At 42.7% G+C, this 24,983-nt stretch overlaps 2 protein-coding genes across 4 annotated transcripts in view; both read left to right on the top strand.

Moving 5' to 3' along the window:
• Positions 1 to 17,137, top strand: part of SLC22A16 (solute carrier family 22 member 16) — a 34,198-nt gene extending 17,061 nt beyond the window's left edge. The window contains exons 5-8 of the mRNA XM_090279749.1: positions 3,235 to 3,362; positions 5,652 to 5,761; positions 6,735 to 6,834; positions 16,750 to 17,137. Of these exons, the coding sequence (XP_090135875.1) occupies positions 3,235 to 3,362; positions 5,652 to 5,761; positions 6,735 to 6,834; positions 16,750 to 16,878 (467 nt within the window). The 3' untranslated portion in view covers positions 16,879 to 17,137. The remainder of the gene's footprint in view (positions 1 to 3,234; positions 3,363 to 5,651; positions 5,762 to 6,734; positions 6,835 to 16,749) is intronic.
• The window catches only part of DDO (D-aspartate oxidase), a 40,805-nt gene continuing 22,633 nt past the window's right edge, over positions 6,812 to 24,983 (top strand). The window contains exon 1 of one of the 3 annotated variants that reach the window (XM_090279754.1): positions 6,812 to 6,834. The gene's annotated coding sequence lies outside the window, so the exon portion shown is untranslated. Of the gene's footprint in view, positions 6,835 to 14,509; positions 14,691 to 24,905; positions 24,969 to 24,983 lie in introns of those variants that run through there. The other 2 variants (XM_090279752.1, XM_090279753.1) reach the window with 2 other exon arrangements.

Genomic DNA, 24,983 nt, shown 5'->3' with positions numbered 1-24,983 from the left:
ATGAAATGAAATTTCTTCTGTGTTTTTAGTGCTTTTTTGTTTTCTAACAGGAACAATACTGCCAACCACATGATTATCGCCTCTTGTAGTGTTATTATACCGTGACACATGTATATACTTATTTTAAAAAAAATACAGAAAGTCAGAAGAATTTAGCCCTTCCTTTCTTTTCTGCCTCTTTTCCTTGCTTGTTTCCTTCTTTTAAGCCCATCCTGTCTCAGAACGCTCCTTCAAGGGGAACTGCTATAACATTAGATGTTGTGCCCTTTCAGATCTCCATGCATTTTCATATATTTGTGCAGATAAAGGTTTCGTATTTTAACATAAGTGAGATCATTCCCTGCATATTGCTCTTTGTACGTTGTTTTCCTTTTAAAATGTAATATATCTTGGAGATCTTCTGGTTTCTTTCTTTCTTTAAATGTCCTTACTTTAAAAAGTTTAGTCAGTAAAAATAACCTAAATATGTGAGACTATAATTGATGTTGCTGTGGTTCTTGTATTTTAGTATCAGGTTAAAATTGGCTTTGGATATAGCTCTGATAGCTTGAGGTGGGACTCCTAGGGTAAACCAAATTCACTCCAAACATGAGAGAAATAGTAGAAATCTATCAGCATTTGTTCGTCTAAGTCTTAACTCCTGGTCCTCTCCATGTAGGCCACCTGTGTTTGATATTATCCTCAGAAAATCTTGCTTTAAAATTTGTATATATAGAAATCATCTGTTTAATAAAGTGCTCTGATGACACACCTCTTTTTGTTAGGAATTGTGAGAGAAGTCATTTTGAGAAAAAAAACAAAACAAAAAAACCTTTAGTCTCTTTTTGGGCAAGCCAGCAAGTTTGTAGGAAGAGCCCATGGGACTTCATCCTCATTCTGTCTGTCGATCTGAGAAGTGAAGTAGTACTCCTGGAACAGAGTAGCAGATGGTGGGAGGATGAAGGGAAGACAGGGTGTGGCCAGGGCAAGCTTAGAGAAGCTGCAGTTGGAAATCTTTATGATATGGTCTCTTAATTTTGATGAAGATATACATTCTCAAGAAATTGGGCTATTTTGTAACTGTAAGAAGGTTTCCAAGACAAATTTCATGTTGTTACCCTTTCCAGCAGTCCTCTTGCTGACGCGTCCTTACTTCCATGCTGTGAAATTTTGGAGCAACTTTTCATCTCCAGAGATAGTTTGGGGCTGGTGGGCACTTCAACTCTGATTTCGTGCCACCTGCAGGTGATAGATAACCTTTGGGGTCATGTGCAGATAGGAGCGGATGGGGTCCAAGTGATTACAGAGATGATAAATTACAAAGTGAAGAGAGTCACGGCTCACTGTTGTAATCCCAGAAGGGGTGGACCTCCCTGCTTGCCCCGTTTCTATCCCAGACATAGTCAAGCCAAAAATCAGATGTAGTGTCAGTATCCTGAAGTGACAGCTCAGGGAAAACCAGCGTAGTCCGTTTTCACTGTCTCTTTAGCTGTTTCACAGTTGCGGCCTGGCTTTGCTAGACTGCGGGACCTTGTCTGGTGGCATTGCACACAGTCCTAGGCAGGGGAGAGCTCTGAGTCCCACATGGAGGGAGGCCATGGGGGAGGAAGGCTGCAGGACATGGGCTTTGCCTCACCAAGACCTCACCTCCAGTCCCTGAGATGTCACGTACTCCTTTGGCTCAAATTATTTATTCTTAGTTGTCAAGGAGGGATAATAATCCAGGCTTACTCCCATGGAGCTCTTTTTTTTTTTTTAAATCCTCCTCTGAGGATGTTTATTGATTTTTATATAGAGAGAGGAAGGCAGAGAGAGGGAGAGAAACGGCAATGAATCGATGTTCCTTTCTCACAATGATGTGCCTCTGACTGGGAATCAAACCTGCAACCTTTTAGTGCACAGGATGATGCTCCAACCAACTGAGCCACCTGGCCAGGGCTCCATGAAGCTCCTTGGAAGCCCACTGTCTTATTTGACCTTGAAAAGTGCTTGATGAACTCTTTAAAAAAGAGTATAGGAATAGGTGCACCTGCTGCTCCGGCCTGAGACTGGCAGCAGCGTCCCTGAAAGGGAAGCATTGCACGTATTTTTCTTGTTAATGAGAGAGACTGTCTCTCAAGCAGGGCTCAGAATGTTGTTGTTGTTATTATTATTATTATTATTTGTTTTTGTCTGAGCCATTTTAAAAATTTTCTGAGCAACTTCAACTAAATTTAATTTCAGACGTATTACTAAGAACGTTCACACAGAAAATGTGTATCCACCTGCTATGATGTGTCCCAGAACCCGTGGGAGACGGTTAGACCCAGACCTGCCTCCCAGGTGCTGGTCCGCTGCTGTAGATGAATGTCCAAATGCTCCCACTCCTGGAGGGCAGCGGTGGGTGGTGTCCTGAGAGGGGACGAGCTGCAGAGGCAGGATAGAAGAGAGCTTTGAATTACAAGGAATATCCAGGCTGGCTCTTTCCCCAAAAGAGATTGTTGTGTTGATTCCGTTTTGCTGAGAGACCTTGTTGTTCCCTGTTTGGTGTTGGCTGATGGATAATAAAGCTTTGTAGTTCTGGCTCTAAGATTCAAACTTTGATTTTTCAAGGGAAGGACTTCTATGTCATTTATGAATTCAGCTCTTTAATTTTTGTTGTGGGGAAGTCAAAAAGAAGTCCAAAACAAAGCCGCTGTTCATACTCATATTATTAAATTAAATTCATATTAGATTAAAAATGTTTAACTCTTAGGTTTAAAATCTATCAAGCAGTTATTAGTTTATAAACTTAGCTGACACTGGATTTTCTACTTTAGTTTCTAAGTTTGAAGCTGCTGATACAAAAATTTCTCCCTAGCTCTGTCAAACCTAAGAAGAAAAATTGGGACAACTGTAATAGCCTAAATAATAAACCATAATTTAAATTAAAAAAAAAGTATGCATGCAATCATCACCATTAAACAAAATAAAACACCTAGAAAATATTGTCTTTTAATTTTACTTATTTATTCATTCATTAAGCCTGTCCTCCAGTCACCGTGCTGTGTCCTGGGGAGCTTACAGCTTAGTGGGTGATAGTGCTGGGCGGAGTGAGTTAGCATTAGTGCATTTCACCGGAAGCATTCTCCAGGGAGTTTAAAAGTGGTGGGGCTTGTTGCCTCTCGGAAGCAGAGATACTGCTGATCACTCCTTTTAGGGAATGGGTTACAAGGTGGGGCCCCCTTGCGCAGTTGGGCACCATGACTCATACAAGGCCCTTTTGCTCAATGACAGGTGCAGTGGAAATCCCTGCCTACGCTTTCGTGTGCCTGGGGATGGACAGTGTGGGCAGAAGAAATGTCCTGACCCTCTCTCTTATCTCAGGTGCAGTCTTCTGTGGTGTGATTATGGTAATCCCCAAGGTGAGTTATATTTTATTTAGGGAATGATCAGTTATATGATGACAGTTTTGGGAGAATTTTTAGTTTATTGCAGTTAGTATGAAAATCAATTTAGATATATTGACAGAGTATATATATAATACTTAACAATATATTTTCTTTAAAAAAAAGTCTTTCTCTGTTATGTAAGTAGAACATGCTCATTGTTGAAAATTTAAGGAAAAAAGAAATGTATTTTACAGATGCCCATTATCCCACTTCCCAGAGATAGCCAGTGATGTATTTTGTAAACACAGTAATGCTGAGTGAGGAAAAAAGATACCTCCCAGGGATTATCATCTCTAACATTTATTCATTCAACAAAGATCTATCTAGCATTTATGTGCCAGGTGCTGTTCTAGGTGCTGAAGACACACTGAATCATGTCTCTAAGTACAACAACAAAAAGAAAACAGGCTGAGGAATAGAGAATGACTGGTTATGGTGGGGAGCACACCCGTATACTGTTTTATGTTACCTAGGGTGATCAAGGGTGGTGTGCCTCTCAGGGAAGGCGCCATTTGGTCAGAAACCTGAAAGAGAGAGGGAGCCATGGAGACATCCGAAGGATATAATGTCTCCATTCAGTATGGTTCCTATTTAAATACGTAGTCTCGTTTTTCATTGTGCTGGATTGGTAGTTGCCAATCTCTAGGATGCTCCCTGAGGCACTTGCCTTTCAAAATGCAGTTTCTTGGTGAGGAGCATGGCCTTAACCCACCGAAAAGACTTTCACAGTCCTCTACTTCAGCAAACCGCATCCCCTAGAGTACCTCTGGCATCCAGATGTGCTCCCCAACTACCCCCAAAATGTTATCAGAACCTGTATTTTCATTCTCTACTTGAGAAATATGGTCAGTATAATAATATTTTTAAGTACTTTATATAATTTTCTCCAGCGATTGCATCTTGACATGTAGCACAAGGTATTTTAAGTTTTGTATACTGTTTGACATTAAATTTAAGCTAACCAGTGGCCTCCTTTTAGAGTGATATTCCACTTAATTATTAGGGTTGGTGAATCAAATGTTTTATGTAACTGAAAATTCCAGGTGATTGATATACAACTGATATGAATGCAATAAAACTGCTTAGAATGAGGAAGTCTCCACCAATTTGAGGGCGCTTCATTTGTTTTTGTTTGTGTTTTTAAGTAGTTTGCAGTGATGCTAGTTGGGTTGATGGCAGCTGCCTTTGAGCTGGTGAAGAGTTAGGGGAATCCCAGAACCTTCAGGATCTTGGGGTTAAGCCACAGCATTAATGGGGAAGACACGGGTGGCTGATGGGGATTTAACAGAGCACTAGCCCCTAACCACAGATTTCTCCCCTCTAATAAAATTTCTCCTCAAATGGTAGTGCTAACAAAATGCAAAAAATTTTAAGTCATGTTAATTTATTCAATAAATCCTGTCTACAGTAGTAAGTAAGGTGACACTGGCTGCTTTAAGAGAGGCATCACCAAATCTCAGTGACTTCACATAATAGGTGTTTATGTCTTGTTCATAGGAAGTCTGGTGTGCGTGTACCTGGTTGAGAGCAGTGGGAGTGGTGAGGAGACAGTGTTTGCCCCACGGTGTCATTCAGGGACTCAGGTTGATGGAGGGGTTGCTGTCCTCAGCACACGAGCTCCAGGGTCACCTGGGTCTCAACATCCAGCTGGCAGATGAGGGGGGAGAGGAGATGTACTGTGGGAGGACTGGGTGAGCCACTGTTGGAAGCGAGACGTCGCTGTAGGGAGGGCAGAAGCTGCATTGGAGACACTGGGAGGTCTTGCTGTTGAGGAATGCATCAGCCGAAGGGGGGGATGGAGTGGAGAGACTATACTAATAGTTCAGTTATCACTTCCAAATTATTTTCTGGAGATAATTTATAAGCCATGGGATTACTGCTGCAAAGGGCACAGTTTGTTTTTATGGCTCTTTGATTTATTCTGCTGGCTCAGTTCTAGGAGTGGGTGAGTCCAGGAGTGGGTGAGCACGTTCGGATGTATCTCGTTCCCAAGCAGTCTTCCCGAGAGAAACTCTTTTCTTATTTGGTAATTTGAAATCTCCATGGCTGAGGGAGGCATAATAAAAATGTTCCTCTAAATTGGATAGCTTTTGCAAACCATGAGTGGAGTTTACAAAATAAATTCAAACAGAAAAATAAAACTCTTCATTGTTCTGAAAAATACTGGAGGATTAGAAAATTTTAATAATAATTTTAAAGATTTTATGTTTTTCTTTAAAATATTACTCATGATGGTTTATTTTGCTACTATGCTTCTTTCAGGAGTATTACATTTGGAGCGTGGTGGCCACTATGGCTGGGAAGTTTGGCATAGGGTCAGCGTTTGGCCTCATCTACCTTTACACAGCAGAGCTGTACCCAACCATGATAAGGTAAGAGTTGCTTATTTCTCTGTTGTTTTCCTATTATCTTTCACCTATGTATCGTTTTATTATATTTGGTCTTTGAGTATAAATGCTTTATTTTCGTAGACATTACTGGAGCTCTGAGGTATGGGGATGTTACATGATCCTAATTCTGAATTGGAAGCTTTGTCTATACCTCATTAGCAAGGATAGTGTAGAAGTAACACTTAATGATCCTAAAACCGCTTTAAATCTTGAATAAAATTGACTTACACTGACTGTCCATATGACCCAGGCTAGTTTCCGGGGGATGTGTCTCTCAATGTCCTGATGTTGTATAAGTTTGCTAGGGCTGCCATAACAAACCGCCAAAGTTGGGAGGCTCAAATAAGGGAAATTTATTTCCTCAGAGTTCTGGAAGCTAGCAGTCCATGATTAAGGTGTTTGGCAGGTTTGATTTCTCTTGGAGTCTCTCTCCTTGGCTTAAGAAAAGGTACCTAGTCACATTAAAAGCACATTCTTTCCTTCTGCTAGACATTTTATAAGGTTTCTTTAAATACCTTTTAATGAAAAGCACATTAAGATATTGCCTGATTTAAAAAGAATAAAATAAAATGTTCCATAGATATAAATCTTTTGTTCTCTCAAATTCCCACTCCCTACCCCAAACAAATTTCTGTTCTAGGAGAGTGATGTTATCCTCAATAATAGGCTGAATGAGTATACATGAGGGCCGCATCTGCATACCAGATGAAGGACGGTTTACCTTTTTATGTCTTTAATTGCCTTGAAATATCTGCAAGTATCTATATATACTTGTATATATCCAGTGATTCTTGAAAAACTTAGGTAAATTTGTTCCCAACTCTATTCAGCCAAGCTTACGTTTTCTTATTTATCCTCTGCTGGAGGATGGGAGCTGTCCAATCACTGTGCTGTCTGTGTTCTGCTCACCTTCCACTCCTGCTGCCTTCTGCCTTAACTCTCCTCTTGTTTCCAGGACGCAGGCCATGGGAAGTGGCAGCATGGTGTCCCGGGCAGGAAGCATCATAGCCCCGCTCTCCATTCACCTCACCAGCATTTGGACCTTCATGCCCCAGGTGTTTAATCTGTTTATGGAACTTTACTGAGATAGACAAGCAGACCAGCAAATTGCCTTCTATATTTTTATTTATTGGAGGTGAATTTATAATTCAATGTTAGGGGTTTGTAGAAACCTTATTAACAGCTCACTGGGCGGTAAGTAGGGCGGTAGCTGCTGTTCTCTTGTGGCCCGATCGCTTTCATCCGTCGGTGAGCTGAACAAGGCCACTCTCTCTGCCGTGGAAGGGCCTCTCCTCACCCAGGTCATGTAGCCGGGACCACACAGGGAGGGCTCAGGTCTCTATTCTCTCAGTGCCTCTGTCTCTATCACCTGCCCAGCCCAACCTATGGTCCTCCTCCTGGATGCCCAGGCTTCCATCGCCCCCAGCCCCTTTCCCCTGCCCTCCCACCATGTGCCCACTGGTCAAGGAGAATTCTGGAGGCTGCCTGTTCCCTGAAAGAGTCTGTGGTGCTTGAAGGAGAGGTTTAGGTATCTGTGGTCTTGAACTTTTTACATGGTTATGAAGAGTGAAAGTGTTAATGGAAGAAACCAGGTTCTTCTTGCAGATGCTGTAATGCCATAACGAATTACAGATCAGCAAATCTGTTAGCATGCAAGCAGGGTTTATTGGTCATACGTTCTCATGGAAGAGAACAGGCCTTGCTCAGGTGGGGGCATGAAAGGCATAGTTTCAGGGTGAAGCAGGGTAAGGGCAAGGGCGCGAAAGGGAGGCCAAAGGCCGCAGCCAGAGAGAGGAAACCCTTTATTCTGAGGACTTATATAGTTGGTGGGATGGGGGTGAAGAAGTTACATATTGATTGACAGGTAAAGGTGGTGCCAGCTTTGGGGTAGGGACATGAATACCCGAAGGTGTTAATGGGCTTCTTCCTTTGGGCTCAATGGGCCCTTTCCGGCCTTCCAGGCCTTGAGATGAAAACACAGTTTCAAAGGCTTTCGTTCCCAGGCGGTGGAGATGATACATAGAATTTCAAGGACTGCCTTCCTCCCATGTCAGTACGGTGTTTCTTGTGATGTTGTAACATCTGGCGATATTATCGGACCGGGCTCAGGACTGCTGAGTCAGTGGGTGAGACATGTCTCCCTCCTTCTCCCTGCCTTGGTTCACTGTCCATCCTACCTAAGTGCTAAAAGGTGTTTCCTGGCAACCAGGACGCTAGACGCTGGCCAGCAACAGCAGCGCAGTCTCGGAGTTCTTCCTATGCTATCTCCTGCCTCAAAGGCCGTTATGTTTGGTTTGAGATTTCCTCATGTGGGGGCTGAGAGGCTGGGAAATGCTGTGGAGCACCGTTATGCTTGGTTTAGCAAGACCCCTGGTCAAGAGGAAGATGGGGGAGTGGGAGGACTGGGTGGAACAGTGATTGGGGAGGGGGAGGGAGTGGGATTAGGGGTGGCTCAAGGTGCTGCAGTGACTTAGAGGAGAGCCCAGGTCTGCCGGCCCTGTCCCTCCTCCTCCAATCTGCCTCTTGAACTTGAACTTGGCTGTAGCTTTCTCTAAGCTGTTCCTTCCTGGACTCCTTCAGCACACCTCTTTCTCTTTGCTGACTGCCCCTTAAATAAGAACCACCTTGGCAGCCTTTCCCAGTCCCTGCGTGGATGGCCTCTCCTGAATTCTGACTTTTCTTGCCAGCTACAAACTGATGCTTCCATGAGGCTCATGGATTATTCTCCCTGAGTGTCTTACAACAAAGTCACTGCTTCCCAAACCGAACTGCTGGGTGACTTAAATTTCCTCCTCCTCTGTCTTCCACTTTGGATTAGGAGTGAGTGGTCTCCAGCAAGACACTTTAACACCAGCTTTTCATTTGCTTTGTTTTTTGCCCCCTCTCTTCCCAGTCCAGGACACCTCTGTCAAAACCACCCCAGATGGCTGTTTCTGATTCAATTTCTCATCAACTGACACCTTCCAAGTCTCTTCCCTGCACTCCACCCCTAACCCCAGAACAGTTTGCTCAACTACAGCTCTGCTCTAACTGCCCCTCAATTTCAGAATAAAATCCAAACTCTGCCTGATTCAATTCAAGTCCTTTCCAGATGGAAACCCTTGCCCATCTAACCTGGTTTGTTTGGGTTCCTCACACACTGCCCCCTCCCCTCCACACTCACTGCCTCCCATTTTCCTCCTGACCATCCCTCTGCAGAGAGGGCTTCTCTCCCATCGCCCCTGCCAAACTTCCATATTTCTTTTTTTTTTTTTAAGAGAAAGGGAACAGTTTTGCATGAACATGCTGTAGCTGTGAAAGTGATATTAGTGATATTAAAAGTAGGAGAACAGGTAAGGCTAAGTGATTAAGCTGAGACCACTGTGGAGGAGAGAGGCAGAGGCTTCCGGGAATCAAGCACTGTTCTGTGTGGGTGATGAAGAGCGTGATGCGCTTGCTTCATAATTATTTCTTAAACTGCATTTGTTTGATGCCCTTGTAATCCTTAAATCACATTTTATGATATATATATATATAGATAGATAGATAGATAGATAGACAGACAGACAAAGATTTCTTTTTATTTTGTTTTTTAAGATTTTATTTAGTTTTAGAGAGACGGGAAAGGAGGGAGAAAGAGAGGGGGAGAAACATTGATGTGTGAGAGATACATTGATTGATTGCCTCTTGTGCGCCCCCAACTGGAGGCCTGGCCTGCAACCCAGGCATGTGCCCTGACTGGGACTCAAACTGTGACCTTTCAGTTCATAAGCCAGCACTCAATCCACTGAGCCACATCAGCCAGGGTTTTTTTTTTTTTTTTTTTTTCGTTTTAAGAAGTAAATCTAAGAACTATTAGGACTCAATCACCTCAGAAGCGTGAACTTCATCTGGGACAGAGCCTTGAAGGGCTGCCGGAACTATAAGATGAGTTAAGGCAGTGGTTTCTTCTCAGTGCTTCCCTGAGGGCCATGGCCATTGACACAGCCCAGTCCCTCTCACAGGGTCTTCCCAGGCTTTGTGGGGAGTAGCTGCCCCACCAGGAACTTCGGGATGAGCCTGTCCTGGCCCTTGTTTCCCAGTTCATCCTCCCGCACTGCCTCTGTGGAATGATTGGCAGGAAGCCCAACATTGTAGGAGTTTAGAGGAGGCAGCCTCCATGTGTGTTTTAGGATGCAGAGAGAACCCTGCTTCTTAAAGAAGGCCATCCAGATCCCATGACTGTCCCTCTCTTGGGTCTGCATAGCACTTCCTGTGTGTCCATTTCACAGCCCACAGTCACAGGCTGGCTTTATTATTTGCATGTATGTCTTTGTGTTCCCCCGAGTTAAACTGTTGAACTCTTGCAGGATAGGACAGTTTGTATTCCCACCACTGGGTCCAGCAAAGCATTTCCTCACCTTGTGTGCCACTCATGCTTTAACTTCCTTACTATTTCAAATAGACTGGCTTTTAAAAATAATAACAGTGAAATTATGGGTGTTATATGAGTTCTATGTTCTCCTCAAATACGTTAACAGAATCTTACAAGTAATAAAACAAAGTGCCTGATACTGCCTAAAGTCGCCTTGTACACATAGGTGGATACTCATCTGTTCTTTGGGAATCACTGGCTTGGCATGGGCACCTCTCCCACGTCCCAGAACAGGCACTCAGTCATGTTTGCTTAGTTGGGTGTTGGAATGCCAGCCTTTTTGATGGGCTGACTCTGAGGTAGAGAAATGATATGGGCTGTCTGATCTGTACAGAGAGGAGTTTTGGAGAGTCCACCACCCATTTTTGGGCATTGACTTTTCTAGAAGCATCTCTTTTGTGCTAGCACTTGCTGTTCCTTATTAAAATAAATAAAACATAATAATGGAAAGGTTTTTTAAAGCAATAAGTTGAAACACACAGAAGATAGCTAAATCTATCAAATCAAACTGCTATAAATTTACTAAAACCAAATATTTTTTAAAGGCAGAAATATTTATTTTTAAGATTTTGTTTATTTATTTTTAGAGACGAGAGGGAAAAAGGGAGGGAGAGAAACATCGATGTGGAATAGATACATCTATAGGTTGCCTCTTGAATGTCCCCAGTTAGGGACCTGGCCCACAACCCAGGGATCTGCCCTGACCAGGAATTGAACCAGTGACCTCTTGGTTTACAGGCTGGCACTCAATCCATTGAGCCATACCAGCCAGGGCCAAAGATTTTTTTAAAGGACATCCATAAGGGTCAATTAAGGACCAGTTAAAAGGGAATTTTTTAACTTCTTGTCAATATGGAGGCATAGGTAGACACGCTTCACCTCCTTGCCCAACCATAAGAAGGGTCACAACTAACCTCAAAACAAAAAACACCCAGAACTGCCAGAAAATCAAACTGTATGGAAGTCCAACAACATTTAAAGCAGCCATATTTATCCAATGGGTAGGAGGGGTGGAGACAGGGAGCCAGGGGGTGGGAGGGAAGAGGACGTGGTTCAGTGGTAGTGGCAGTGGCAGCAGGCAGTGGGATGGGTGGTCCCACATTCACATGTGGTAGATAAAAATCAGGAGAAATACCTGGGGAGTGAGTGATCCCAGCCTCAGGGCAGACCATGCAGCACAGGATTCCAGTGCCAGGAAGATAAAGCTTCATAACTTATGGGTGTAAAAACCAATGGAGTTTAAGTTGGCCAAAGAAAGTGCTCGTCTCTCAGGAGAATCTGTTTAAAGGGCCCGCGTAGTCTTAGAACTTACACAAAATCACCCACAGTGGGAACCACCACCAGGGCAACAGCTAGAAGGGTACCAGTTGCGTACGGGAAATAGGTGAAGTGACTGGAAATGGGGTGGGTGCCAAACAAGCCTCCAGCAGCCAGGTAGCAGCATTTACCTCTCCAACCCCTTTCCCACACAGAGCCACAGGTGGTGAAGAAGGTTGCCTCCCCCTAGCGATTACCTGAAGCTCCACCCCATACAACGTAACAGGTGCGCCACGACAGGGAGTCAAAGCAGCTCCACTTAATACACAGAAACAAACACAAGAAGGCTACCAAATTGAGAAGACAGAGAGATATGGCTCAAATAAAAGAACAGAACAAAACCTTAGAAAAAGAACTAAAAACAGAGATAGCCAACCTATAAGATGCAGAGTTCAAAACACTGGTGATAAGGATGTTCAGAGAACTCATTGAGTATGGCACATGAATAAGGGAAGAAATGAAGACTACACTAAGTGAAATAAAAACCCACAGAGAACTAACAGTGAAGGGAAGGAAGCTGGGGTTCAAATCAATGATTTCAAACATAAGGAAGAAATAAACAGTCAACCAAAACAGAATGAGGAAATAAGAATTCCAAAAAATGAGGAGAGAATAAAAAGACTCAGGGACATCTCCAAAAGTGCCAACATCTGAATCATAGGGATACCAGAAGGAAAAGAAGAAGAACAAGAAACTGAAAACTTATTTGCAAAAGTAATAAAAGAAAACTTCCCTAATTTGGTGAAGGAAATAGATATATAGGTCCAGGAAACATAGAGAGTCCCAAACAAATTGGATCCAAAGAGGATCACGCAAAGACACATCATAGTTGAAATGCCAAAGGTTAAAGACAGAGAGAGAATCTTAAAAGCAACAAGAGAAAAGCTGAGAGTTATCTACAAAGGAGTTGCCATAAGACTATCAGCTGATTTCTCAAGAGAAACTTTGCAGGCAAGGGACTGGCAAGAAGTATTCAATGTGATGAAAAGCAAGGACCTTCAACCAAAATGACTCTATCCAGCAAAACTGTCATTTAGAATGGAAGGGCAGATGAAGTGCTTCCCAAGCAAGGTAAAACTAAAGGAGTTCATCACCAAGCCCTTATTATGTGAAATGTTAAAGGGACTTATTTAAGAAAATGAAGAACAGTACTATGAACATTAAAATGGCAACAAACACAACTGAACCTAAAAAAACAAACATCAACAACAAAATACGCAAACAACTATAACAGAACAGAATCATAGGTATGGAGATCATTTGGAGGGTTATCAGCCAGGAGGGGGAAGGAAGAGAATGGGGGGAAGGATACAGGGATTAAGAAGCATAATTGGTAGGTACAAAATAGGGGGATGTTTTTCTATTTTTTTAGTCCTATTTGTTTATTTATTTTTATGGTACAGAGTAGTTGCCTTCATTTTTTTTTATTGTTGTTCTATTATAGTTCTCCCAATTTTCTCCTCATTGCTCTCCTTGTCCCGCCCACCCTCACTCCTACAGTCAATCCCCACCCTGTTGTCCACGTCCATGGGTTATTTATACATGTTCCTTGACTAGACCCTTTCCAGATGTTAGAAAATGGAGCCTTATTTGCACGACCCATGGACATTAACTAAGTAGGGGATTGCTGAAGGGAGGGGTGCAAAGGGGGAAAAAATGGGGCAACTGTAATAGCATAATCAATAAAATATACTTAAAAAAAAGGATTTTTTTATTTTACGTAACAGGTACTTAAATAGTGCTTGGTATGTGTGACAAGCTCTTTTTTAATGGCTTTACAAAAATCAGTTTTAATAGAATGCAGATACTGCTTATTGCTATCCTCATTTTACAGATGAGGGACGGATGTACAGCAAGTCATTATTAGCCCAAGGTCACATGCTTTAAGGTGACAGTGCTTGGATTCAAACCCAAGTACCACGACCTTTTATTTTGTTAAACCAACAAACAGTACAAAAGGGATTCCAGAGAAATAAGCTCCTCCTCCACCCCGACCCTGACCCTGACCCTGACCACCCCAGTAACCCTTTCCCGAGACAGCCTCTGTCAGCAGGGTCTTGTGTATTTTTGAAGAAATATTCTGTGAATGTGCTTCCTTTGGAGACAACAGATGTTGCTTCTTTTTAATGAGTAAAAAATTAGATTATTCAATTTCTCATTAAACTTACTTATGGATGTCAAACTGCCTGGGAGCCAGCGTTTTCATTTTGAGAAATGGAAATGCTAATCTAGCAGATACGTTTATATTTTCTCCTCTGAAAGGAAGTACATGGAAATGAATCGTTTTGTTGCTTTTGTTATCAACCATTGTTTTCTAGTAATCTAAAGAAAAGTGGACACCTGATTAATCATTTTTTTAATTCATCCACTCATTTGGCAACAGTTTAGTGAGTGTTGATTTTGAGTGAACCTCTCTGCTAGGTGCTAAGGAGCATACATGAAAGGAACAGCCTTTGCCCTGAGAAGAGAGTCATCCAGTCTAGTGGGGAAGGCAGAAGAGCAAACTGTCACAAGCCCCAGAGATGAGGGCAGGAGTTGGGGAATGTGGGCCCCAGGCTAGGGCCAGAGGGGAGGCTCTCTGGAGGAGGTGGCCTTTAATCTGTAGCTGGAGGGGCCAGTAAGAGTCAGCCTGGCGGAGAAGGGGAGAAGGGAATTCCAGGCAGAGGGACCAGAAAAGCAAAGGCCTAGATGGAAAAGGAACCTGGCCAGCTTGGATCTGGATGCAGGTATTATTGCTGATGCCCAGGGTGGGTTGTAGGAGTCAGGAGGTAAGTCTAGAGAGATGGGCAGGGGTCTCAGAGGAGGTGAGAAAGGAAGCACATTTGGACCAAAGGTGGGTTTGAGAGGATAGGATGGGAAAGTCATACCCACAGGACCTGGTGACCTGTTGGGTGTGGTGGAGGGGGGAGCTGGAGGGATGCAAGAATGGTTCTGGGGGTCAGAGGGAACCCTGGAGCAAGAACAGGGCTGAGGTGGGGAAGGACAGTATGCGATGTGAGGTGCCTGCAAGACAGGCACCAGGGAGGTGTCCAAGAGGCAGATATCATACAGGGGACAGGCCTCGCTGGAGGTGTAGATTTGGGTGTCGGCTCATTTGAAGGTGAGGAAGGAGTGAGGGAGACTGAAGAGCGGGACCCTGGGCACGGTTAAGGTGTGATGGAAGGAGTTCAGGGCGGAGACTGAGGCACAGCAGCCAGGGAGGTGAGTATCCCAGAGGAGGAGCGGAGATGAGGAAGGCAGGAGAGGACCGGGGCTAAGAAAGAGCAGTGCAGGAACCGTCTGGGGGACGTGGGTAGAGCAGGTCTGTAGGTGGTGGGTGTGGGCCAGGCTTCGGAGGGCAGCACGGGGAAGGGCTGAGAGCTAAGAGCAGGAAGGAAGCGGTGGCAGCTGTGGAGGGGGTGTGCCAGGAAGAGGGCCTCTTTTGTCTGTTTTAAAAGATAACATTTATTGACTGCTTATTGTGGGCCAGGCATTGTTTTATGTACCTTACAGGTGATATTTAATCCTTTCAATGGTCTTCTGGGATAGGCACTATTATTATTTCCATTTTACAGATAAGGAAACTGAGGAGGAGAAAAGTTGTGTAACTTGCCCAAGGCCACACAGGCAGCGACTTACCAGGCAGAGTGGGCCTGGAAATTATGAGAGGCCCGAGAGCTTTTATTTTTACCAGTGTCAAGAAAAAGGTCAAAAATACGTATGAGTGAGGGAGGGCTGCTGATGGAGGAAAACCTGAGGAGGGGGAGGGGGAGGGGGAAAGAGGAGAGAGGAAAGGGAGGGAGGAGGGAGGGGAGAGGCAATGGTATCTGGAGAGGATGAAAGGCTCCTCCTGGTCGGGGGGAGGGAGGGCGAGGAGGGGAGGGGACGTTGTGGGGTGTCTGTGGGGTGTCTTGGGGGTGGAGGGAGCTGGGCAGGGCAGCAAGAGACCAAGTCTTCTGCTTAGAGTGAGAGGGGAGAATGGAGGATTATGGAGTTGTTTATTGCCTATTATTCTTACTACCAAGCTAAACAAAACAAGACAAAAAATCCAGTTCTGTCTTGGATTTTCCATTTGATTCTGTTTCCTGTTTAGACTTATTCAGGGTTTTCAGACCCTGACACAGGGCTCTTCTGGGGTTTATCCATCAGGGACTACCTGCTAGGTCTTGAGGCACAAGAAAATGCTTTTGAACATCCTTTGAATGTCACCTTAAATTCCACTGCTGCTTCTAGGCTTACTCACTATCTCTGAGAAGTAGATTATCTGCATTCTGCAAAACAAAATAAAAAGCTGACTTCCCAGGTCACGTCTCTTGTTGCTATACTTCCATCATGTTGGAGTTCCACAGTGCGTTTCATTTTTCTCATTCTCAGAGGCTGTGAAAACTCCAAGTATGCAGATTTTTCAGAAAAACCATGCTCGAAGTTATTTTTATGGGCTTTCCCCAAGCAATATTTTTTGCTACAGGAATTCAAATTGTGTAAGGACAGAACACATTTTTACAGACTATATATTTAGTTCTAAAACCCACCCAACATCTTCATAATGATCAGTAGAGAATAGATATGTAGACTTTAATTTTTAATGTGATTTGCATTTTAAAGACAAACACCTGGTGCTACTCTAAAAGGTTGTCTTTTGTGTGTCAAAATTTGGAAAGTAAGGAGATACTGATTTTTTAAATAGGAAATCAGATGGACCCCCCTCTCCAAGGCAGCAGTTCGTTTCCATTGTTCTTGATTTGTTTCCCCTGTTAAGTAGGTTTTGGTTCATTGACACAATCATTTGTGCATGAATGTATGCATTCATTCATTCCCCACCATTTATAGATGGCCGATAGCATGCTGATCATTGGGGAAGGGACAGGGTTGATTAAGACAGTCACTGACCATGAAGTCCCCACCCAAGGCTCAGTTGCTGGATTTCTCCACAAGGCAGTGAAGTCTGGGGAAAATGGGACAGGGCCTTTTTTCTCTGTGTAGCAGCTCCGAGGACAGTACCCGCAAACGTAATAATGCAGGCAGTTACTGGGATTTATTGAGTAGGGCCTCCACAGTGGTTGATGAATGAGTGAACGAGTGATTGAATTAAGCATAGAGCCTGAGTTGAAGAACTCCTAGTCCAGCCTAAGTAACCAAAGGTCTAACCATGGAATAAAATGTCCACTGGTATGTCAAATTCAATTCTCTTTCCTTCCAAAAAAGGTTCAGAATTATCATTCTCTGAAAGGTACTTTTATTTCTTGATGTGTCACTTACTATTTTTAAAAATTCCTTCCAGTTGCTTGTTGGGGTTTTGGCCTTTGTGAGTGGAATGCTAACACTAAAGCTTCCAGAAACCCTCGGGAAGCCTCTGGCAACTACTTGGGAGGAGGCTATCAAACTGGATGCAGAAAAGGACAGCAGTTGAGGCGAATTATTACCCACAACCAATAATACTGATGCTGGAAAAAAAGAGAAGAGATTAATTCAGGAGATTCTGGTCTTAGTGAATAAAAGTGCTATGTGTCCTCTCTAGCGCCTAGAATATTGTTTGCTTTAATACCTTTTGTATTAGAGAAATATTATTCTCAAACTCTGCATATAATTTATATGTCTTTTAAAAAATTTTTGTAAGAAAGTTTTAAAACAATTGTTTTGTAAAAGAAATAAAAACTAAGATGAGAATGCTCATTTTTCAGACTGCTTTCTTACCGCCACAAAATATTTTTCCATATTTGTTCTTCTATGTCATTGTTTCTCAGCCTTTCCCATGCACCACCTGAGGGAATACCATATGCTGCAGTCAGTGCCGGGGTCCCCTCCTTCCCCAGGGACTGTCAGCTGGGAAAGAGGGTGCATGTGAGGTTGTGTTTCTTGCTTTCTTTTCCATGATACTGATATTTATTCATTTATTTATTTTTCAATCACAGTTGACATTTAGCATTATTCTATATTAGTTTAAGGTTATAGCATAGCAGTTAGACATTTGTATAATTTACAAAGTATTTCCCTTGATTATTCTAATACCTACCTGACACCATACATAGCTATTACAATATTATTGACTAAATTCCCTAGGCTGTACTTTACCTCCCTGTGACTATATTATAACTATCCATTTGTACATCTTACTCCTTTCACCTTTTTTCATCCAGCTCCCCAACCTCTCTCCCATCTGGTAACCTTCAGTTTGTTCTCTGTATCCATGAGTCTGTCCCTGTTTTGTTTGTTCCTTTATTTTGTTCTTTAAATTCCACATGTAAGTGAAATTTGTGTCTTTGTCTGATTTATTTCACTTAGCATAATACCTTCTACGTACATCTATGTTATTAACCCTGGCTGGTTTGGCTCAGTGGATTGAGCATCGGCCTGCGAGCTAAGTGTCGCTGGTTCGATCTTCCAGTCAGGGCACATCAGAGAAGGAAAACTCTTGATTCCACAAAAAAAAAAACCTCCGCTGCCTTGTGGCATACCTCTTCAGGGGAAAGGCTAAGGGAGTAAACCCCGACAGAAAATCCGGAGCCGGAGTCCCTAAGGCGGTTTGACGTTGTAGTCAACACCGGCAACTCCTGCGGCGCACCTGAAGCCAAGCTGTATTGACTCCGTCTTTCCCTTGGACCCTTCAGCTGCGAAGAGAGGGGGGGTCTGCTGCATGGGCAACAGCAGACCCTCCATATCACCCTGCCCAGGCTCTGTAGCTTCAGCTTCACTGGAGAGGACACTCCAGCGTCATTGCAAGATGTGATTCAACACGGGAGGAGACAGATACCGTGTCACTCCCAAGTCGGACTGCACAACCATTCTCGGCGGTGCAGATAGACTCTTAAGAAGCTACACCATCGTCTCTCGAGACAGATAGCTGCCGACATCTATGTTATTGCAAATCATCAGATTTTATTCTTTTTTATGGCTGTGTAATATTCCATTGTATATGGACACTATATCATCTTATCTAAGTGTCTATTGATGGGCACTTTGGTTGCTTCCATATCTTGGCTTTGTAAATAATGCTGCAGTGAACACAGGGATGCATATATCTTTTCAAATTGGTGTTTTGAATTTCTTTGGATATATACTCAGAAGTAGAATTGCTGGGTCATAAGCTAATTAGTTCTATTCTTAATTTTTTGAGGAATCTCCATACTGTTTTCCACAGTAGCTGCACCAATTTGCAATCCCACTAACAGTGCACAAGGGTTTCCTTTTCTCCACATCCTCACCAACACTTTTTGTTTGTTGATAGCCATTCTGACAGGTGTGAGATGATATCTCATTGTGGTTTCAATTTGCATTTCTCTGTTGATTAGTGATGTTGAGCATCTTTTCATGTCTGTTGACCATCTGTATTTCTCTTTGGAGAAGTGTCTATTCAGCTCCTCTCCCCATTTTGTAATTGGATTGTGTGCTTTTTTGGTGTTAAGTTGTATGAGTTCTTTAAAAATTTTGGGTATTAACTCTTTATCTGATGTATCATGGAGAATATCTTCTCCCATTTAGTAGGTTGCCTTTTTGTTTTGTTGGTGGTTTTCTTTGCTGAGCCAAAACTTTTTAGTTTGATATAGTCCCATTTGTTTATTTTTTCTTTTGTTTCCCTTGCCTGAGGAGATATATAAAAAAAAATTACTAAAAACAGCGTCAGAGAACTTATGCCTGTGTTTTCTTCTAGGTTTTTTATGGTTTTGAATCTTACATTTAAGTCTTTGATCCAGTTTGAGTTTATTCTTGTGTATGATGTAAGAAGGTGGTCTAGTTTATTTTTTAGCATGTATCTGTTCAATCTTCCCAACACCCATTATTGAACATACTGTCTTTACCCCATTGTATTTTCTTTCTTTTATTTTTAAAGATTTTATTTATTTATTTTTAAAGAGATGGGAAGAGAGGGAGAAAGAGGGGCAGAAAAACACATTGATTGGTTGCCTCTTGTTTGCCCCCAACTGGGAATCCAGCCTGCAACCCAGGCATGTGCCCCGACCTGGAACCAAACCAGCAACCTTTTGGTTCAAAGGGCAGTGCTCAATCCACTGAGCCACACCAGCCAGGGCCCATTGTATTTTCTTGCCTCTTTTGTCATGTATTAATTGACCATACAGGCATGATTCTCAACCACCTCAAGATCCTCAACCACCACATGGGGGTGTGGGGCTAGACCATTTTGCATCTCTGCCTCTTATTCCAGTCTCAATATGGCTTCTTTATAGCCTTATTATAGGACTTCGGTTCAACTAGTCTTCATGTTACAGAACGGGGGTGTCCGGGGTTCCCCAGAACCTGCAGGCTGGGGATGGGGAAAAGGAAGCAGCTTTTAAGTTGCCTTTGCATGCCTGGGGCTAGTGGCTTGTGTCTTTGTTACACAAATGGCTTTGATGCATCCAAGGCCCCAAGGAGATGGGAGGGGTCTTGGACCATGGGATGGTATGGAAAGAGCACACAGAGCCTGTGTGAGGTTCTGTGAATGGTCAGAACTAGGTACCATGCCCACTGCATCACAGGATGCAGCCAGAGATTTAAAAATAAGCGGCAGACATTTTTAACTGGGTACACCATGCGGCTTGGAAAAGGAGGGGACACCATGCGGTTTTGAGAAGGGGACACGATGCATCTTTGAAAAGGAAGGAACACCATGCAGCTTTGAGAACACCTTGTGGCTTGGAGAAGGGGCAATACCTTTGTGGTTTTGGAAAGGAAAGGCTGGGAATCCACGAGGTTCTGGATTAAAAGATGGCGGGCACCATAACACAGACAAGGCCTCCCCAGTCAGAATCGAATGATTGGCAGCTACCGGTAAAGCTGAACTGTGTCTAGGAAGTAAGAAAACGGTATCTCTAACTTTTCTAAAACTAGCCTGGTTTGGTAAGGGGAGGCTGAATTATGTGTTTGTGGGTGTTTTAAAGAAAATAAGACTTAACAGCAGAAATCCGTAAGTAATATAAATCTATATAACTATTAAATAGTTCTTTTTCTTTTCACTAAACTCTGTTATTGAGAGTTATAATTCTGGCGGCAGGCAATTGGGCCCCTAACAAAACAGCCTGTGGTTCTGTTTCAATCGGAGAGCCCAGGGGTTCTGTTATAATCAGATAGTTCTCCAAGCTGATTTTCTATAATTTAGTTGTAATTTTGCTGTGCATGGAGTAGGTGAGCACAGCATCTTCCTGTTCTGCCATCTTGACTGGATCTGAAAGTATGTTTCTTTTGGTAAAGCCCCTTGAAGATTCTATTTCTAATATTCTTTCTCCTCTTATGAGAACCATAGCTCTAAATTCAATTCTTTTCTTAGTAATTCCCGGTCAAAAATGTTTATAATTTAACTATAAACACTATAGCTATGCCTTGCTTCCAGTACTCTGACTGAAGAGGGCTTGAATGTGTAGTCAGATGTTTTTGTGGTTGGTCCAGGTGAGAGACACACATCTGCTAGAGGCCAGGGGTGAGTGTTCTAGTCCGACATTTTTACTTTTTCCAAATTTATGAAATTCTCTTTGTAAGTCTTCTTCACAGGATAGAGAAGCTATGGCACTTTACAACATTGCCAGCTTTTAAAGTTTGCAGATCATCCTGGAAATTCACTTTAAGTATCATGAGGATCTGTTGCCAATGTTAAAAGAAATTTAAGTATTCTTGTCTTTTAAAGAAAATCTATAGGAAGAGTTTTACTCTTTTTTTTTTAATTTTTTTTATTTTGGTTTTTCAATTACAGTTGTCCCCTTTTCCCCTAATTTCTCTCCCCCACCCAACCCACCCCCTCTCCCACAGTCATATCCCTCCCCGTTGTCCATGTCCATGAGTCTTTTATACGGGTTCTTTGTACTCTTTTTTTTAAGTACTAAATTTTGTTTTCTCAACTTTCTTTAAAACCATATTTTGCAAAAATAGTTTAATATCCTAAAAATTTCCACTGAAAAATTATGGCATAATCCTCTTTGTTAGAGGAATATATTTCAGATAAATTTCCCATAGGTTTTGGATTTTTCTTTACTATGGTTTCACCAGAAGTTTATTATATTCTTCTTTGCTCTTGAAATTTAGCTGTTGGATATGTCTTATGTCCTGTATATTAGAATTAGTGATGTATTAGTGTTATCAGCAGGGACAAGTAAAAGGACTAAGACAATTATATATAACAGATGCTATTGTTTAACAATTGCTGTTCAGGGGAAAAAAAGAGGGATTTGACCTGAATTATTTAGACTTTTTATATTAATTCAGTTCCCTGGATAGTTGCTCAGTTGGTATTTCCATTTTTAAAATAAAACATAAAACCAAAAATCTCCCTTTGTAAAACAAAGCAAAACAAAACAAACAGGAGGATATAAAAAGAGAGGAAGACATTTATCCTTCTTCTCATCATTTATATTGTCTCTTTTTATTTTTTTCATCTTCATCCTGTTTTACTGTCATTTAGATTTTTCCTTTTAGCTAATATTTGATACATTTTTTTCACTGTCTTTATGTTCTGTATTAGTTTGCTAGGCTGCCATAACAAAATACTACAGACTGGGTGGCTGAGGCAGAGGAAGTTCATTTCTTACAGTTCTGGAGGCTGGAAGTCCAAGATCCAGATCAGATTTCATTCTGAGGTCTCTGGCTTGTAGGTAGCCACCATCTCACTGTGGGTTCATGTGACTTCTTTGTGCTCATGCAGGAGGGTGAAAAGTGAGTGCTCTGTTGTCCCTTATAAGGGCACTAATCCCATCACAAGGGTTCCCATCACCTCACTGAACCCTACACACATTCAGTCCATAATACCCATGTATGTGTTTCTGTAATAGTAAATGTCCAGTCAGAAACACAGAAGAATTACCAGAATAATTGGAGTTTTGTAAATTTGCAAAAGTAAGATACATTCACCGCAATCAGTTAAGACCACTGTGTGTTGTTCCTCTCATTTCCTTCCATCACATATCCTCTGCCAGATGACATCCAAGGGGTCACAGACATTGTTTTTCACAATTTTGTACATATATATTCTTCAAGAGGGCTTTTAAAACTTAATAAACTCCAGGCCCCGTGGAAGCTGAATCTGTACCCCACTCCCCTGAATTGCTGTTAAAAGGTATGTCATTAGGAAAGTTCATATTAAAAATGTACTTTGAATGTAGTATTTAACTGAATACTCAGCTCTGAGGGGCTTATCGGTCCCCCTTCTCTCACCCCTATAGAATATTTACTGAAAACACTAAATACAGTGTTCATTCCGTAAAATGGCATATGTGAAAGGGTACTTAAATTCTTGTAGGTGATAAGGAGGACTACTTTGTCGTTTAAGATTGTTAAGCTGGCTGTGGAAGCCAGAGTCTACGCTAACACCTCCCAGCAGAGGGTCTGGGAGTGATAGGTGTTCATGTCTTATCCATATTCACCAGAAGTCAGTGATGGCTCTTTGTTTTATCTCAGGAGTCCACGTGGTACCAGTACTGACTGACAACTACTAGTTCTCTAACTAAATTCATGCTCCTCATTCATTCCCTGCCTCTCCCTGGGCTCACCTACCCCAATTGGGGACCAAACTTCTGAGATTTTTATAGATGTTCCAATAAGTAAGTTTTATTTTATAGGGAAGAGAGTGTTCAGTTATGGACTCTGCCCTACCTCTGTGTCCTCGGTCAGGGCTCACCGCGTTTCAGAGACTTGAGTGCCCTGAACTCATGCCTTCCCCCTGTTCCCTGCACCCTCTGGGAGCCATGCACAGCTGGATCCCTGGCCCTGCGGGCCTTGCTTCCTCAACAGCCTTCTGAACAGTTCAAGTTCCACCTTCTGAAAAGTTCAAGTTCTGTTGGCTTGGGGCCCTTTATTAACTGGCAGACTGACTCATCAGCAAGGCTGGCACATCCCGAGCCATTGACAGCCACACGGAGCAGAGCAGGAGGGGTTTGGTGCACAGGGAGGCCCCAGTCCATTGCACAGGTGAGACTCTGGGCACCTCCAGAGCTCGAGGTAAAAGCTGAAAAATTGCTGGGGAGGAGGGTGAAGCTGCACTGCCTGCAGTCTCAGGGAGATCACTTCAGCTCTTCGGACCTCAGCCACTCGCCTGTGAAATGATAACATAAGGTCCCACTAGCTGGTCCTTGAGGCTCCTTTTAACTCTCACCCTCAGTGATGACCTGGCTCTTTTTTCCTGTCAGTTTTCTGAATGACCCCTCATTTAAGTCACACTGCTGTAGTTCTGTGCAGCAGAAAATAAAAGACCTGTTAGTGGTATACACATACAGCCTTCTTTCACCATTTCATTTCTAGATATTTCTCTCTTGTCTTCCTTTCAGAGAGAAGTAGAGTCCTGACCTGGGCAGGGAGAAGAAGGAGCTCTTGCTGATATCTTCCATGGTTCCCATTACTTTTCAGATACAGTCCTCCCTCCTGGCCAGCCTGACAGCACTTCCACACTCCACTCTCACAAGACCTCCCCATGTAGCCACCCACCATCTCCTCCGCTCCCTTTGAACTTCCTGCCTCTGTGGCTTTGCTCACACCATCTTCCCTCCCAGTCTTTCCCACTTTCCTCTTCTTTGTCCCTCCTGGGCTGGCCACTTGGGTCCACCATGCTCCCTCTCGCCTGAGTCCTCACAGTGCCTACAGTTAGAGTGCTACTTATTAAAGGACTGTTTTATTCTGCCTTGCTTTCTTTCTTGAGGAAGGAAATATCATTTTGGAAATCCTTGAATCTCTCATAGTCCTTGCAACATGTCTTGCACAGTGACTGTTCCATAAATGTTTGTTGATTGATTTTATAGTAGGTAGCTCAATAAAATATATCTACCACCTTATGAAGGATTTTACATACCTCAACTCAGCAGATGTTCACAACAACTTGTAAGATAAATCTTAGTTCATTCCCAATTTTCAAAAGGAGAAACTGAAATTTAGAGGTTAAGTGACTTGCTCGAGGTAAAAACAGATCTTCTGTGGCACCTAAGTGTGTGCTTTGGTGAAGACCTTGAGCCTTGGAATCTGACATCCAATATGGGCTTTGCCATTTAAAAGACCTTGGGCCCTTCCTTATTCTCTTGGAGCCTCAGTTTACTTATCTATAGAATGGGGACGATGATAGTACCTACCTCATAGGGTAGTTGTGTTAATGATGTCATGCATGTGTCTAGCAAATGATTAAGGCAATATCATTATCATTATTTTGATTCATCAAACTGTCTCCCTGTAAACAGGCTTGTTGACTGTAAAGTGTCTGCTACCACTCAGCAAATATTTGAATATGTGGGCTAAAGGATCATTTGGCTTTTATCCTAGATTATCTCCTAAATGATTTATCTAACTGCAGTCAGGTCATCATTTAAATGATCAACAACATTATTCTGCCCTCACACCCCTCACCCTCCTTCCACAATGCAGCTGACCCAGGAGAGCCAGGCACCAATGGGAGACAGCAGCTAACTCTGGGCAGCCAAACAAGGAAATCAGGGTTTGCTTCTGGCTGGGACTTGCTAGGAGTTGGACAGGTTCACATGTTATTTACCACGCCTACAAATCAGCTGGAGAAATCCCAGGCTGGCAGACAGATGAAAGGTTTGTAAACTAGAC

Source organism: Furipterus horrens, unplaced genomic scaffold (genome assembly GCF_987537825.1).
Source record: "Furipterus horrens unplaced genomic scaffold, mFurHor1.1.pri manual_scaffold_6, whole genome shotgun sequence".
Taxonomy (NCBI): Eukaryota; Metazoa; Chordata; class Mammalia; order Chiroptera; family Furipteridae; genus Furipterus; species Furipterus horrens.
The sequence above is the reverse complement of the archived record's forward strand: the minus strand, read 5'-3'. Positions and strand labels throughout refer to the sequence as shown.